Raw genomic sequence first — 18,128 nt, 5'->3', positions numbered from 1 at the left:
GAATAGTTAGAGCACTCGAGTTATCCTAATGTGGAAATATGCTGGCATAAAAGTGTTTTTACCACCATATCTTATTTCTGTACAGGAAGGGGAATAAGCTATTCCAACCTGAGCTCTTTCATATTAGTATAACCACATACACACTTAGGATTGTACTCGCATAAGTATTTAAACATCACATCCCTCCCCCAAACAGTCAGACTGGTACAAAATCTGTGTGGAGACTAGGCCTTAGAGTCCAAGTCGGACTATGTAAATTCTCAGATGCACAAAAAGCCATCTACTAATGACCCCATGGCATTTATCTGACCTACAGTCGGACTCAAGCCAAAAGCCCAGAGCCAAACACACACAGATTTTTAGAAAATTAGAATCCAGAGACAATTTTGTGGTTTAACCCCCTTTTCTGGTTTGGCCCCTTTGCTAAGATTCAGGTCATTTTTTTTTTTTATATTCAGGAGAAAAGTTCAGGTTATTTATTTTATCCAACTATTTCTTTCTATGCTGGGTATTGGCTGGATTTGCATATGCACAAGTTAGCAAAACTGCCTTTCTTCTCAAATAACTTAACAGGAGCTATTTACCTTTTCTTTAATAGACCTAGAATGGGTCAGACATGGGTAACTTTTAAAAAATAGTAATATTTTATTTTATATATTTTAAATGAACAACTCTATAACTTGCAGGGGCGGGGGGTTAGTAAATGTTTTCTGTGAAACAAATTTTAAATTTGGGGTGAAAAAAGCTTTGTTGAAATTTTGAAAATCTGCACACACAAAAATGGCATCTCTGTACTTCGAACAGAACTGGATTTCCTACCCCCGCCAGACCTACTCTGCTTTTGACAAAGCTTAGCGCAACTAAATTCAACAGATTATTATTGCCTTCTGGAATCTGGCTGTCTGGGTTCCCCAGTCTCAAAATAAATTTCCATAATTTAAAATAAAGAAATACAGAGAAGATTTTTTTCCTCTTATTGAAAACCCGCAAATTGTTTTTTGTTAGGGTGGTTCCATTTGCTGCCGTGAATCATCGGCAGTGAGAGCAGGAAAGAGAGAAAGAAAGAGTAAACAATTGACAGGTTAATTTAGAGCTAAAATTGAAAATTTGTCGAGTTACACAAAATTACATGGTGCTGTTCAGTATGGCGCTGGGAAAACGTCTATCACAGTTTGTATTACCGACTCGTAATCCTATATGTATGTATCAGGAAGTGAATGCAAAAGGTTAGCCACTCAGTTTCAAATTAGAAAACATACCATTTGCAATGGGGGGGTTAGGATTATTCAGCAGGTATAAAAAGCCAATATGGGATTAACAGGAAGAGTAATTACCGCTAAAGGGGAGAAAAATTATACATGAGGCATAAAACATCAGGTGCACAGATGGGCTGGAAGGATTCACGAAGAACAAAAACAAACCTTTAGTGCTGTATAACTGAATGGGAGTTCAGGCTAGGAGCTCAGAGCCAAGCTGCTAACTGCTCACACAATGGCTGGTGCTTTTGCGGGACAAATTCAAAATCGCCACAACTCGCAACAGGCACAGCTGATTCACTCCATGCTACTTTATAAGAGGTTTGGGGCACAAATCGCCAGTTCTAAAACATCTAACGAATAGGCCCCAGTATCAGGTAAGTGCCCATTTTACAAGGTATATATGTCAAAGCAATGAGATACAGACTGGAGGGAGGTTTCAAGCGGTGAATAGGAAACTACAGTTGGGTAGAAAAAAGCATTTCTAACCATACAGTGTGACAACCCTGAGTCTCCTTTCCAGTCAGCTCCAGGGCACGGGAACTTGCAAGTTTGCAGTTCAACACACACACTGTCACAACACAAAGCACCATGCCACGTCATAACCACCCAGACCCATAACACAACCATGTGAAGTTGTGCTGTAAACCAGCACCTCACAACTAGAGATGGCAGAAACTTTCACAATTAAAAAAAAAAAAAAGTTTCCACTGGCGTGTACTGGATTCTCTGAAACCTGAAACGCAAGGAACTGGGGGAGTGCACCACACGGACTGCAACTAAGGAAAAAATAAAAGACGCAAGGACTATAATAAAAGAAAAGGAGGACTTGTGCCACCTTAGAGACTAACAGATTTATTTGAGCATAAGCTTTTGTGAGCTACAGCTCACTTCATCGGATGCATTCAGTGGAAAACACAGTGGGGAGATTTTCCTTTTCTTTTTGCGGATACAGACTAACACGGCTGCTACTCTGAAAAAGGACTATAATGTCACTTGTTAAACTCTTTGGGGCAACGAGCTGTCCTGTGTTCTGGGTTTGTACAAAGCCTAGCACAATGCGGCCTTTGTCCATGACAGAGGCTCTAAGTGCTACCACAATACTAATTAATTAAAAAAAAATGAAATAACTAATAATAATAAAGGAAAAATCACTGGAAACTAGAGATGAGCCTGAACTAAACCCCAGATTAGAACCACCTGGAAACTTTGGAGAAGTTTGTATCAGGACACGGACCCAAGCTTTCTGGTTCACCCCTACCATATCTCAAAACAGACCCAAAAATATGGATCCTCCAACAAAAACACCACTCTTCATTAGGTTCCACACTTGTAGCAGAACGTCAATGTAAAACCCTAAGCTTTGCCCCCATGTCCTCTTCACGAACCCACGATGATAATCATCTACAGCTACATGCACACACACAGACACAGACACACACTTTACCTTTACAGTGCTTGACGGGTCCAGCAAACTACAGCTCCATGAGCGTGAAGACACTGAACTAACATGTGCCAGAAAAGGATTCCATTTCAGAAATAATTCTCCTGAGACACTCACCAGCACAAGTAATGGAGGAGGGGGAGTGGAAGGTGAAACCATCACCCATATTCATCAGGATTTGGTGTCAAAAGGTATCACTTGCCAGTTACAGCTTATTCCATAATTATCCACAACGTAAAATGATCACACATTTGGCGCAATTGAATCACTTGCTCATAGCCCAGGATTGGGCCATCGGGCATTGCTGGACAGGGTTTGGGTGCTTTAACAGGACAGTGCGGGGAACCCCAGACTAGAAGAGCAAAGAGTTTTGGAGGACAGAATAGACCTGTGCAGGGGAAGTTGTCAGAATATCTTAGACACTAGCTGGCTCCAATCAGGAACCCTAGTCCTTCCCTTTTCTTTAGCGCTGTAATTCACACGCTGTAAAATCTATACTTTAAATGCAAAGCCTGACCATGAAATCGGTTTTGAATCAGGACCTAGGATTGCAACAGTCCATCTAAAATCCAGATAAGAATTACAAAACGCCTTATTTTTCATAATATAGATGTGTGCGTTTAAGTAGCAATACAGACACGTGATTGAAAGTTACACTTAGTGCAATGGAATGGGCCATTCCAGTCCATCTGGCCATACATTTATACCAGGCTCATCACTGTGGTATATGAACAACCAGTCTGCTTCTTATGAAAGTTCTGTTACCGTGGGGCTAGTTCCCCATTCTTAAACCTGCTTATCTATTCATTCACAGGTAACTACCGTTTGATTATTGCCTCATATACACATCAGATCCCACCAATGCACCCGGATGCAGCACCTCCTAAATAATTAACACAACTGCATGTCTGAGGTACTAATTTTCTCCCTTAGACACTTTCTCACCCTGTTTTCAATACCTTTAAGTTCCTGAAGGACGACCACAACTTTATACCGAAGTGATAATCTTGGTTCTATTGTGCTATGAAATCTGGATCACACCTGCTTGTGAAAACGATACCAACCCTGGAATGATTTACAAACGGTAGCTTTCAAAATGCACATCAGGGTGATTAACTGTAACCATGAAGCTAGTTTGACACTGCAAATGTCATGATGGTCATGGCTGAGTGCAACGACTTTCATCATCAGCTAACAGCAAACATGTGGATGGATATCTGCACTCACCCCTTTCAGCTACAGAAACACAGTGAGCTAAAGGAACCATTTCCACTAGCTCAGTGCAGTCAGAGGGAACCTATATGCACTCAAGGCCAGACATACTCTGTCCCTAAGTGAGCAGTACAGTGCATGCATGGGACAGTCTGGTGAAGATTCCTAAGGGCCCCATGTACATAGCATGAATGGTTAAGAAGTGTGATGACAACCACAAGGAGGATAAAGATGGAAGGTCTTTTATCGTGAAGGCACAGACAATCGCGGATTCAGGAACCCCTTGCAATAAGGCAGGTACATGATGATTTTGTGTGGCCTCATCACACAAAAGCTCAGGCCATGAGTTCTCTGAGACACATACAACATGGACATAAATCATTTGCTCAGGCCAGCAGATGCTGCTTTAATCTCCTTTCTGCATTTGTCATGCGTTTGTAGCTAGAATTGGAGGCACTGAATCGTTTGCATATTCCAACTAGCAGCATATGAAACAGGTTACCTTGTTTTTCCACCTGAGGCCCAACACAGGTACAGATACAGATTTTATGCTGAGTTATGTTCTTATGCCATTCTATTGTGCCACTTCTGCTGACACACATTCATGTGATGGTGTCTAGAGTAACCAAACCCAAGAGCGGCAGGGGCGGACGGGCAAAAGAGATGCAAAACTTCTTTGCACTATCTATACATTTTGCCTTTTTGATTAGAAAATATCCAAGCTGGACCAGAGAGGGTGGAAGGTGCTGCATGATATTAACTGGTGGATTCATAAAAAGAAAAGGAGTACTTGTGGCACCTTAGAGACCAACCAATTTATTTGAGCATGAGCTTTCGTGAGCTACAGCTCACTTGATGAAGTGAGCTGTAGCTCACGAAAGCTCATGCTCAAATAAATTGGTTGGTCTCTAAGGTGCCACAAGTACTCCTTTTCTTTTTGCGAATGCAGACTAACATGGCTGTTACTCTGAAACCTGTCATTATGGTGGATTCATGGCTCCTTAGTGATCATGCTTCTCTTCCCCTGCCCTGGGCAATACGGGCTTTGGTATGACCCCCCCGCCTCAATTCTGTATCTATGGACACAGTAGGTGAAAAATCCACACATTTATTGGACTGAAGATGGGGAAATTTTAACCGTGATAACATTTTGATGGAGCTGTGTCACTCTGGGTACCCAAGATGTGAATCACAGGCATCTTGGTTGTCTCTATCAATTGTCAGTCGGGGGAATCTCAGAAACAGCTGAAGGTTTTGTTAACAATCCCAAATTCTGAATGGTTTTGGGTAGAAAAAAACTGGTTGAAGAGTTTCACAAAAAAGGGGGCTGTCACATGAGAATTCTAGCACTTCCCATGTTGATCAGGAGGAAAATGCAAGGGGGACTATTTTCCTCAAATGTCTCAGGGTGTGTTTGCTTCTGGACAAAGCCAAGCAGTGCAAACGTGCATGACACTTAGGAATGGGCAAACCTTGTGGCTTTCACAAATTGTGCAAGTCGCTTAGAGGTTTTGCAAAATTTGTTAAAGCATGTGAAACATTTACCTTATAATTTAAAAGAAAGTTTACTTATTTGCAACTGTTATTCTTCCACAATTGCCTCTGCGCATTGCCCCTTGTAGGATTTTTTTTTTTGCAAGGGTAATTCAATTTTGAAATAATATATTTGTTTTTCTAGGCTTTGCAATGTCTTTGGTACAGAAGAAACCTATGTAAACTACAAGTGAGCACCTTGGACAGGATGTGTGTGTGCATTTATTGTATTATAATAAACATACACACACTGTATTATTTTAGGAACATTTCTGCTGTCTCCTCTCGGCACGCTCTTCCTCACACTCGCCTTTCCTCTGTTTCTGTTATTCACTCCCAGCTCCATTTTATCATCCTGTTGTTTCACTGATTTTCCCGTCTCTTCTCCTCAAAGCTGAACATTCAGATACTAGAGTGCTCAAGTGGGTAAAGTATTAGACACAATGAGTTCACTCGCCCTCAGCTGGGGAACAAAATAAAGTAAATACTTTTGTGAGCCTTGTTAACAGTTTCCTTTTGGGTGAAGGATCATTTATAATTGTATTGTGCTTAACGCTGTCAGTTAAAGGGGAGATTTTCCAAGGTCAGTCAGGACTACTGAAAGCCAGAAAGAACTGGGCGCCTAACTCCTCCTTATGCCTCTGAAAATCCCCGCCCGCCCCCGCAAGTCACTACTGGGAGCATCAAACCCTATTTCTGCTGAGATTTAAGACAAGAAATTTAAAGTTGAGATTTGGAGGTAGGGGACCTGAGAGCTGTCAGGTTGCAAAGGAGAATTAAATGGCCAAAAACTTAATTTAATTTAATGGGTTTTTACCAGCATGGAAGATTCCACTTTCTCTCAGAGATGAACGTGAACCCAAATCCTGGAAATAAATACCATCCAAAAAAAAATTGTGAGGAGAGATTGGAATCTGAAGCCAGATCCAAATTTTGAGGCTGTCCCCTTTCCCCTGTAATGGACAGAACCAAATTCTCAGATTCAAACACTCTCAAACATTGGGGTAGTTGAAATCTTGATCCATATTGTGCAGTATGGCTTCCATCTCTCTATCTCCAGTATTTTCTGTATTCTAGGTACTAAATCCAGTGCACAAATGTATTGTCTATGTAGCTACTTCACTGGACATTGCAAACACTTTAAAGCAGTCTCCTCACTGACTTACAAACACAGACTGGTTTCTGAGCGGACCACTGGCTACTCTTTTGGCAGGTAATAGTTTTCTGTCCCTTCAACTCAAAGGCAGGCTGGCATTCAAACTTCAGAGTGTCCCCGTGGCGAAATGTTGAGCCTCCTCTCTTGCCGTAGGCTGGTATCCCAGGATCGCCGCAACTTCCCTGGTCAATTTCTGAAAGAAAATAAAAAAAAAGTGGGGGGAAAAAACGTTCTGGCAACTGGATACTTTATTGTAATGTTTTTATTATGCTCTTGCTTACATGCTATCAACAGATAATGTGTGCATTACCCTTACATAATGACACACCCCTGGTGGGTTGTTGGCATGGGGGATTGAACTTGGAGCCTCTGTATCTCAGTGCATGGGCCTCTATTGTTTGAATTAAAAGATCCACCTCTGTTAGCTAACGCACCAGCAGCTTCATGGTCCCCTAGCTATGTCCCAGCCGCCACTACAGGGGGGCAGCATGTTACACTGACTGGGTGAATGGTACATGTATCAGTGTTGGGACAACAACTAAAGCAAGTAATTATTTTAAACAGCTGTATTTACAAGCACGGTGACGGGTTTCCTGGTTGATTGATCTGAATTGCTAATCCCATTCCATCCATCCTTGTAACTGATCTATTTCTGATTCCCTTTCTAAATACGAAAGTACTACAGGGAAAGAGAGATTGATTGTGGTACTGATTTCCCATGCAGCTGAATATTTAATCCAGGTGGCAAGAGAAGTGGACACACAGCTCCTGTGAAACCTTTGGGGTGGGGGAATCTAATTTGCGAACCTGGCCGTTGACATACAACGAACGATTTTAAAATCCATTTTAATAAAGAAAAAAAGGTTGTGTAGATCTCGGTAAAGGAACTCTCGGTCTCCATCAACTCACGTTCTATCTCAGGAGTAAACAAAAACATCTATACTACTCATCGGCAATTAAAATCCACATGGAGCCTGAAGATATTCATTTACTTCTCAAAGGCTAGATTCTGTTACACTGAGTATAAGGCTGAGGCAATGGGAGTTAGTTGCCTATATACCTCTGAGGGTCTTGGCCTTATCAAATACAGGAGAAACTCGGAGTTATGAACACCAGAGTTATGAACTGACCAGTCAACCACATACCTCATCTGGAACCAGAAGTACGCAATCAGGCAGCAGCAGAGAACCCCGCCCCCCAAAAGCAAATACAACACAGTACTGTGTTAAATATAAACTACTAACAAAATAAAAGGAAAGCAGCATTTTTCTTCTGCATAGTAAAGTTTCAAAGCTGTATTAAGTCAACGTTCGGTTGTAAGCTTTTGAAAGAACCACCATAATGTTCTGTGCAGAGTTAAAAACGTTTCAGCAACCTGCATTCCCGAGGCGTTCGTGACTCTGACGTTCTACGGTAGCCCCATGGGAATGAGGTGAGGTGCTCTGATGAGTAAAGCAGAATGTGGCCCTAAATTGAGGGTCCTTATCGCTACAGATTCACTACCCTGGATACTGAAATCCTAGATCCACAGATCACTGGTTGAAATAGGACAAGCTTCCATCCGGATGCACCTGGACTTCATGCATCTGCAGGGAACACCTATACAGTATGTCACAGGGTGAGCTGGCCCCTTTAAGAGAGTCTGAACTTAGCCTCACCTGTGAGCAGTGTCCCTCACAGACACTGGGAACTCCCTTGCTGAATTCCCAGTCCTATGATCCGGAAGATAAAATAGTCACAGGTGAAGCTGAGCCCAAAGTCCTTTGAAGGGGCTACACACAGCAGATTCAATCCTCTGCCCCATGCTGAAACTAAGAACAGTGCCAACCGTGAGGGTGGTTTTATTATATGGAAGGCCATCAGTTCAATCAACAGACAGGACTGAGGCCGGCAGCCCATTTCATAGAGCCCAACAAACAGGGGGCAACGAGTGATCGATCTTGCTGGTTTCAAAACAGTGACCTGAGAGTTGTAAAGCTCTGCATCCCATTTACCATTACTAACTATGTAACTTTCACTCCATTTTCTGATCTGAGCTAATAAAAGGAGCAATATCTCAGGTCACAGATGGAACAGTTCAACCCAATGGAAATTTGAGAGTAAATCCCATCTCCTGAAGCAATTGATGATACTCCTTCATGAAGACACGAATACCTAGCGCATCTTTAATGCTTCAGGAAAGGCATCTTGTAATGACTGTACAAGAGAAGCTCTGCAAGTCCACTGTAGGAAAGTGTTCAGTGAGATGGGGTCTGTGTCTCTGCTTTCACCACTCCCCAACTAACAATGACCAAAGGAAAATATGGGGTTATCCTGGAAAGATCCTCTTCTACATTGTACACCGCGACTTTGGATTCTTTGATCTCCAGACAGTTCCCAAAGTGTCACCCGGTTTTTAAACAAGAAAACTTGAGCGTGCTCTGGTCCAACAGGTTCTATATTCACATCTTGATCCACAACCACATCCATATCCACAGCCTGCTGAGTCCAGATCAATTTCACTGCAGTCTTCTAACCCCAATGTGTTTGTTTTCCTTACTGCATCACAGAACCACAAAATGCCACAGTGTATCCAATAAGGAATGAAACACACTTAGTCCGACTTCATAGTTTTTATGATCATCTGACAAAAACCAGAGAAAGTAAGTAAGTTGCAGAACTGGGATTCAAACCCAAATTTGAGTCCCAGTACCTCAGCATAAATCCATCCTGTCTTCTGTATTTATCCTTTTTTTAACTTTATGTTAAAGGCAAAAGTATCCCTCGACACCCCCTGCTACCAAACTATTCAATAGTGGCTGAAATATAAAGAAGAAAAGCAACCATGCATTCCTTTTTACCCTCTGATAATACAAAAACGAGGGGGCAGTTCACAAAATTAAAAGGCAATACACTTAGAAAGAATAAAAAGAAACAGATTTGGTGTGGTTTGATGCAGTGCATAATTAACCCAGGGAACTCTCTGCAATAAGACATGTATATGAATAATATCACCTGCATTATACCAGCCAGGGTAAACACTTTTACTTGTATCAACCTTCATTCTTCAGGTCACAAGTCAACCCCCAAACACTTGCGTTTAGGAACAAATTACCCCCGGGGGACATTACTGCATAACTGACATAATTATGGGTGTTTTACACTCATCTTGTATTAGCCACTGTCAGATACAGGGCTGGATGGACCACTGGTCTCACCTAGAGCGATATTCGCTCTGTTCTTAAAGCTCTCATTTTGCATACACTGTATGGGTAGGCAGGGATTCTCTCTTTTGTATATTTGTACAGCACCCTGCACATTGGGGCCTCAATCCTGATCGGGCACTACCATGATATGAACATTTAATCCTTGTCATAATAAGGAGGCCTGGAAGTTGTTCTGCATGAGCAGCGCCTCACTGCAAGGTCCCACCCCTGGAGAGCTCATTGCATGACAGGGGCCGAAGTCTCCGTCGCAGTGGAGGGAGATACCTACAAAATGCAAGTTGGGCTGCTAAATTTGTGTCGACATTATCTCTCTGCATTACCGTATTCCATTTCAACATCAATTCCCCCACGCAGTTCTAAAGTAGACAGATGACACCTTCTCATATGGAGATGTACAGGTAGCAAGAGATTAATTGTATTCTGACTTAGGGAAAATCATGTATGCGATTTTCTGTTATCTGCTTTCATACAGTTTCATTTCTAAAGAGTTCCTTCCCTCTCTATCGCTATTAGTGATGAGACTTTATTCCTTTGAAGCCTTCTTCAGTGATTCAGCACTATTAATCTGTGTTGCATTCATCTCATCTTCCACGTTCTCTGGTTTTTATCCCCATCATCTGTGATCAGCCTCACTGTCTTTTCTCCCAGTTTTCAATTTCTAACACCAAATTGGAAACTTCTTTTATGACATTTCCCTTACAGAGGAAATCGCATAAGTCAAGATTTGTATTAATCCATCTATTCCCATGCGATTTGAATATCAAGAAGTTTCTCTTACTGTTATATTGACTTAAGGCATCTTTAGATACAGGTATATTTTCAACAGAAGCCATGACAGAGCATCTGGTTTCTGTTATTGCATAAAAAGTCATCGTCAGGTAATGGAGTCCAGAAATATGATCTAACAATTTAATATTAAGAGAAAAGTTTTCATGAAGTGTATTTCTTTCTGCTTTTCAGTGAAAACAGTTTGTATTGCCCTGCAGGCTTTGCAAATGATAAGAAACAGAGAGTGAAACAGACTAGATACAACAGGGAAATTGACCAGTTTATTGCTATTCTCCAAACAGGCTCTTTATGCACATATTTATGCACAGAGAGGGCTGCATTTCAAATACCTATATTAGATTGACATTTCTAGGCTTCTTTATGAAGTTTGGACCTCAGTGTAACTTTGAAAACAACATCCTGGGCCTTGTTTAGTCTCCTCGTAAAAGAGATCCAACCTAGAAGTCCTCGCAGACTCAGACTTGAAGGGGCAGCAGTCCCTGAGAGAGTGGGCCCAGGATACTCTGTCAAGATACTGGCTTAGCTAACATAGTCGCATCCATGCTTGGCCTACCCAAATTTGCCACCTATGAGGAGCCTGTGGCCAAGCGCTCATGCAGAATGGAGATGATCAGGGCTCACAAGTAGTGGCTTAAGGACTGCTGTATGGGATTATTTGATTGGAGTGCTTTGCAGAGGGTTCCGGTAAATGAGAGAGGTGATACGAGCATGTGAGGTGGTGAAGAATCATCTTCCCCCCTAGAGGAATGTTTGCTGTTGTAAGTGCTACAGTGTTAGATTCACTCTGGTGCATTCCAACACCAGAAACGTCTGCATTTCAGAAGCATCTTTATGAGCCAGAGATAAAAAAACATCCCTGGGCAGGGATAGCTTCACTGCATCCAGAAAGGGTGGTGAACTCCATTCCCTTTCCCCTGCCCAGATGCAGCTGACAGGTGAATGCATGCAATTCGTGCATTACATGCACACTGGCATCAAATTCATAGATCCCAAGGCCAGAAGAGATCACTGCGATCATCTAGCCCAACCTCCTGTATGACACAGGCCATAGAACTTCCCGAAATAGGCCCTAGAGCAGAGCTTTTGGAAAAATCCTCTGGTCTTGGTTTAAAAATCGCCAGGGATGGAGAATCTACCATGACCTTTGGTAACTTGTTCCAATGGTTAATTGCTCTCGCTGTTAAAATTTGCACTTTATTTCCTGTCTGAATTTGTCTAGCTTCAACTTCCAGCCACTGGATCGTGTTACACCTTTCTCTGCTAGATTAAAGACCCCATTATTCAATATCTGGTCCCTATATAGATACTTCCAGACTATAATTGAGTCACCCATGGACCTGCTCTTTGTTAAGCTAAATACATGGAGCTCCTGGCATCTAGAAGGCACCATAAAGCGATCATTTTACAACGGTCTCCTCCAGGGACCTTTGTCACAATGACCTCAGCTGGAAAAGTCACAAGGCATTTATATTCATACACAAAGTTCTTGGCCAGTTACCGCTGGCCACTTCTACAATATTTAAAACCCACACCACCAACAAATGTACTGACTTGCATGTGTGCTGGATGGAGTATCAGGACTGCTCAAATGCGTGACGTCAAGGTATCATCTAGTACTTGGATTAGCTGCAGAGAAGAGCTCTTAACACTCCCCCAGCTAATGGCAAAAGCCTTATTTAGCACAGCTAGTAAAGGCCTGTCTCCTTGGGTAGGAAGTTCCATGTTCTATCTTTGCTTTTAACCAGGAGTCCTGTGTCCCTGGAATTGTTGCAATAGGCCAGAAACCACCATTCAAAGCATCATGCCTGAACCTAATGCAAAAGTCCAATGCAATGTAAGGAAAATGTTTACTTTTCCCTTAGGGTTTTTGAAGCATCCTAAATAGAGAATTCTTTCCCTGCTTTGCAGTTTCCAAAAAACTCTAGAAACGAGCAAATTCTCTCAAATTATACACTACTTTAGAGTAACTACTACAAAATATGCCCACATTTCTATAGAAGTTCTATTGATTTCCACCATTACTTCAGTTCTGTAGAACTTTCCCACATGGGCTCACCCCCAGCTCTGACAACCAACAACCCATCCAAAGCTGCCAGTGGAATATCCTTGTGTTGATGTTTCCTCATGCATGCAGACAACCAGAAATATTTTTCCATTTGTAGACTGCACCGCATTGAGTGCTGAAGTTGTTAACAGAGGTCAATAGCAGGCAGTTAGAAATAATAGAAAACAAAGGTGGAAGGTGGGAGGGATTTCATTAGCAATAAACCCTCCTCAAAATGTTCTGCAAACATCCATTAGGAACGTCTGTGTGCTCATAAAACTCTGTCTACAAATAGCTGATGCACCCAGAAAGCAATCCATGCTGACCTACTTCCTTTTAAAAACTGGTAATGTTGAAGTGTCTGATACAGAGGAAGAACATATTCAGAGCTTAATAGGAAATAATGTAAAATAAATAAATAACCCACACAGCAGTTGGGAACAAAACTAACGGCTACAAAATGTGGATGTGCTACTTATATGATGCTGGGATGCCTGAGTTTTATTGAGTCTTCTGGAACTGCTACTTCAAATACAAATCGATTATTGCTTCTTATCCGTCATCGGGATTGAATGGGTCAGCTCTTTGGAGGCTCAGGATTTATATATAATGCAAATACCGCACCCACTGTACATATAGTAAATAAACACACACACACACACACAATGAATACTTATGAATAGATATTCCACATACTGTATAAAAACACATACCTGCTCTCCAAAGCATTTATGGACATGCACAGACAGGCATGCAGAGAAAGAGAGAGACACAATGCCATGATGTAGCAGCAAAGGGTTTTAGTGGCATGAGTTCGGAAGGCCTCATGGCTCACTAGTGGAAACCAGCCCTCCTGACTCACAGCACTGGGCTTTTAACCACAGTACCATCCCTCCCTCTCTTTTGTTGTAACAGGTTATATCCCAAACCCTGAAAGATGGGCACCCCTCTATAAATGCCTCCATTTACTGATCCCTCCTCCCAACTCACACAAAAGCCTCTTGCACGCACACCTCAACCATCCTAACATAATATGAATATGATCTTCTTAGGATTCATTAAATCCTATTAACTGCAGCACTGATATAAACATATTTCATCAAGACATCTCTGAAAGCAATTTGCAAAGATTAAGGGCCAGATCCAGCCGAGCATTTAAGAACAAGCTTAACTTTTGTCATAGGATTATTCAGCAAAGGAGTCAAGCATCCTTGAAATCAAGCGCTTCATTGCACTGGGACCTAAGTAATGAAGCTGCAGAGAACCCAGGCCTGATTCTCCCCCTCTGCACGACACCATTTTCTCTCGCTAGCATACCTGTGGTAGGAGACACGGCCCTTTGAAATACTACTAAAATGCCCATTTTAAAACCTCAGCTGGGTTGTTTCTTTCAGTTTCCTTCTCTGGGTGAATGTGCTCAAACCACTCGCCATGTTCCTTGCTGTTGTGGTTTGAACATCCTTGGGACTGGTCGGTGAAATGTACACCTCACTGCAGAGTATGTGTCACTGAATAACATTGTGTCCCTTTAAAACAGTCAGTTTGCACTGGGGAGGTGACGTACAACCCCTAGAGGTGAAATTCTGACCCTGCTGAAGTCAACGGGAGTTTTGCCAATGGACTTCAATAAGGCCAGAATTTCACCCCAGGTTGTTTTCTGGGTTTTTTTTAACCATCTCCCAAATGTTCAGCTCTGGCATGGGAGGCACAGGGCACTAGGAACCCTAACACAGCTAGGGGGCTGCTGTCAGAGGCGCTGAGCAAGTCCACCTGCCACGGAAGCCAATGGAAATGCAGGTGCTCATCACTTTTGTAAAACCAGGCTATGATTAGAGCGCGGGATACTCAGAATGAGGGAGGGAAAAGGGAGAAGTGCAGCCACACAAAGACAGGAAGGAATATCTTCTTTCTGACCCAACGAAGGGAAAGAATGAAGCTCACACAGACACCTCCCGTGAAGCTGAATGAAAGGTCTCTGCAAGCTTCTCTCTCATTCCTATTTGCTTGGGCAGAAAGACTTTCCTTCTGCACATTGGCACATAATGTGGTAGAAGTAAGCCTGGATTTTCAAAACTACTAATGACTGCGGGTATTTCAGCATCCAGGGGTCCAACCTGAGACACTGAAAAGGGACCTGATTTTGGTATCTACAGTTTTGCTGTCAAAAATGGAGGCACCTAAAATGTAGGTCACTGTTTTCTTAGAACCCAATCTCAGGTCCGCATGTGAGCCTTTCCCTTAACTTCAGTGGGCAGTGGGAATCAGACCTTTAAAAGAGTGCTTAACCCTGGTGCAAAATAGTTAATTGCCTCAGCTGTCTAGCCTCTTATGCCGTGGTGCAATTGCACAAATAGTTAAGGCTGGAAGAAGCCACCCTCTGGAGAGAACTGCAGCATGATCCAGGATGCACAAGCTGCAAGAAGCCTATCTTCTTTTGTTGGTTCCAGAAGTGGGGAAAAAATGTCAAGAGAAGAAACAAACAAACAAAAAAGAAACAAACTCCTCTGGCCTTATACCTCTGCTCATACCCATTGTCTAGGCCAGAGCTCCCGGGCAAAAAGAAAACCTGTATCCAGCAGGCTGTCACTCATTAAAATCCCTCAAGGCATAATGTCAAACCACTCCAGCGAAGTTTTATGCTCATCTTTAAAGGTAAATAGGAGACAGGTTACTCCGAATGTAGCTCAGGTCAGTGGCACTGTAAGCTAAAAGCCTGAATGGGTGTTGGTTCAGCAGTCTCCAGCCCTCCTGCTTTATGACAAGAGTCAATATGTTTAATGGAAATCGGGAGGGGGAAGAAATAAACAGAAGCTGGTTTGATAGACTTCAATGCCAGGCAGACTGGGGCGGGGGGCGTTTCTATAATGTAGGACCAAATAAAAAACAAATATGCACACCCAATCGATGGAGAGCATTCAGGAAAAGAAACACACAGTAAATATGATGCATGGCCTCCCGCGGGAGCTGGCTTGTGCTAGCAGATCTGGTGTGGGATCCTAAGAAACAAGTAGCTCAGAAGATGCCTTTGGGCCCCGGTGTTTCTGTGGCAGTACCAGATGTAGTTTCTGGGAACAGCTCTTTACACAACAAAGACTGAGATGCAAAACAGATCAACGGGTGTCCGTCTCTGTACAGCGAAAACCTGTTAATAGCAGCCACCAGAGCGATGGTTATAATCCGGTTTCCGAGTAGCATCCGGTGAAGTGAGCAGTAGCTCACCAAAGCTTATGCTCAAATAAATTGGTTAGTCTCTAAGGCGCCACAAGTCCTCCTTTTCTTTTTGGTTATAATCCGGACTACTGAGTACAGGAGAAACGCATCATGCATGTGTGTGGTTTGTACAGGGGAACCGTCAGAGGGGAGGGGAAAAGTTGATCGTCTCTTGCAGCAGGTGGCCATTTGCACTGATGTAAGCATGGACATCTATCACAGGTATTTATCTAGCCCCCATAACTGTTGTATCTAATCACCTCACAATCTTTAATGTATTCATCCTCACAACCTCCCTGAGAGACAGGGCAGAGCTGTTATCTCATCTTATTGATGGGAAACAGAGGCACTGAGAGACTACATGACTTGCCCAAGATCACACAAGAAGTCTGTGGCAGAGTAGAGAATTGAAGCTAGAACTCCCAGGATAGTGCCTTACTCACTGGACCATCCTTCCTCCCCAAAGCCCTATGTTCACATTATGAGCCAGATTTTCAAGAGTGCTCAACTCCCACTCAAGAACATATAAAGGGCCAAATTTTGAATAAAATCTTTTAGCATCCATCAGTTCCCATTGTGACACTATAGTATGAGTGTGATTCCCCACTGCACCTTGTGCAGACTTTTGCATCAGTAGAAAACGAGTGTTAAGTGCTCCCAAAGCAGAGTGTTAGTGTTTTGTTCTCACTTTACACTGGTGTAAGTGGCATGACAAGGTGCAAGACAATGAACAATCAGGCTCTATATTAATTATGTTATATTAATGCATATACACTCAAATATGTATTGATGTGTATATTACATACAGAATAATTACATTCAAATAACATTCCTTAGGTTCCAAACTCAAACATGCAAAAGTTAGGAAAATATTTTATAATTTGAAAGCTTTATGCAACCTAAATATAGGGGTCACTATCAGCTCCCCCTACAATCTATGTGCATGTGTATAAACACTTACATTTGCATATGGATACATTCAGATGTGCATATTTACATACACAGTGTGTATGCATACACAGAGGTAGGGAAACACATAGAAACCCAGTGATCCAAATTGCTTGGTAGCAGGATTTGATTGAAATACCCAGGAGCTCGGTACAGAGGGAATCTTATGCCTTCAGTTCTGCAGAGCTCCTATATTTCTTAGCTCCATGGGGCTAAAGCTGAGCACTAAAGCTAAGCTTCATCAGGGCTCTCCAGAGCCAAGCACTGAGTCAGAATTTAAATGATCGTAAATACTATTCATTTTTCATCCGCCAAACGCCTTCACCTGCTGCACACCATTAGCTGGGGAAAGAGGCCTCAGTCAGCTTCAGATTTGAAACCTAGTCTAAAAACCCAGTCCAAATTCGGATCCAAACACCACCTTTTCGGGTTTGTGTCTTCATCGGAGCTGAACCAACAAACTCGGTGAATTTGAGTTTGCCCATCATTAGAACGTAGAGTTTCTGGAAGGAAAGGATTGATCATGCTGGCAAATAGCCAGCCATAGGGGGCACAGGCTCTGGCCAACCTTCCCTTACACATCTCTGCCAAGATACTCTAATTTTGATCCATCAGAACTAAAACTCCTGGGATCTGAAATTCAAGCAATGTTCTGAAGCTGTACGCTGTAGCCAGGAATAAAGACCCACCAGCGGGTCTCTACTGAACACGAAATACAATGAATTCCGGCTCACTCTCCTGTAGCTCTATTGGGCCAACAGAAGACTTCATCTTTGTAGCAATATAAGGAGATATAAATTGAAAGACACACACAGAGCCTGATCCAAATCCCACTGAATTCAATAGAAAAACAAAACACATTGAGTTTAATGGCCCTTGGATGAGGCCCACAGGGTATTGAGTAAGAAAGTCACTTACTTGTTAACAGCCACTTTCCCGACTTTACCAGCACTGCCATTAACTTCCCTAGCCTCAGTTCTACAGTCCATCATTTCTGATGGCCAGAATACACCACATGCTAACACAGTGTGGACACTTCATCTCTACGAGTGGTTAAACCACACACAGATATGCACAAGTTGGTCTTTTTGCTCAGGCACTAGAGACCCATACTCTTGGATTCAGAGGTCTCAGGTTCAACCATGTGCACGATCTGGCCAGGGCATTGTTACAAGCTCAGTAAAAGGACACACGGGAATATAACAGGTCTGTTGTGTGGGAGAAGGGTCAAATTTTGACCAACTCAGAATTCTTGCAAATACAGCACCGGTTAATGTTATTACAATTTGTTTATTCGCTTTTATGTAGTAATGTAAAGAAAGGCCCAGTG

The 18,128-nt window shown here is 42.5% G+C and overlaps 1 protein-coding gene across 4 annotated transcripts in view; it reads right to left on the bottom strand.

The window, feature by feature from the left end:
• The window catches only part of CSMD2 (CUB and Sushi multiple domains 2), a 549,151-nt gene that overhangs the window by 209,658 nt on the left and 321,365 nt on the right, over positions 1-18,128 (bottom strand). For 3 of the 4 annotated variants that reach the window (XM_048825804.2, XM_075121410.1, XM_048825805.2), the window contains exon 13: positions 6,612-6,794. The exons of the other annotated variant lie outside the window; for it this stretch is intronic. In XM_048825804.2, the coding sequence (XP_048681761.2) occupies positions 6,612-6,794 (183 nt within the window). The remainder of the gene's footprint in view (positions 1-6,611; positions 6,795-18,128) is intronic. 4 annotated transcript variants of the gene reach the window in all.

Source organism: Caretta caretta, chromosome 19 (assembly GCF_965140235.1).
Source record: "Caretta caretta isolate rCarCar2 chromosome 19, rCarCar1.hap1, whole genome shotgun sequence".
In the NCBI taxonomy this organism is placed as follows: Eukaryota; Metazoa; Chordata; order Testudines; family Cheloniidae; genus Caretta; species Caretta caretta.
Note: the sequence above shows the minus strand (reverse complement) of the source record. Positions and strands in the feature narration are given on the sequence as shown.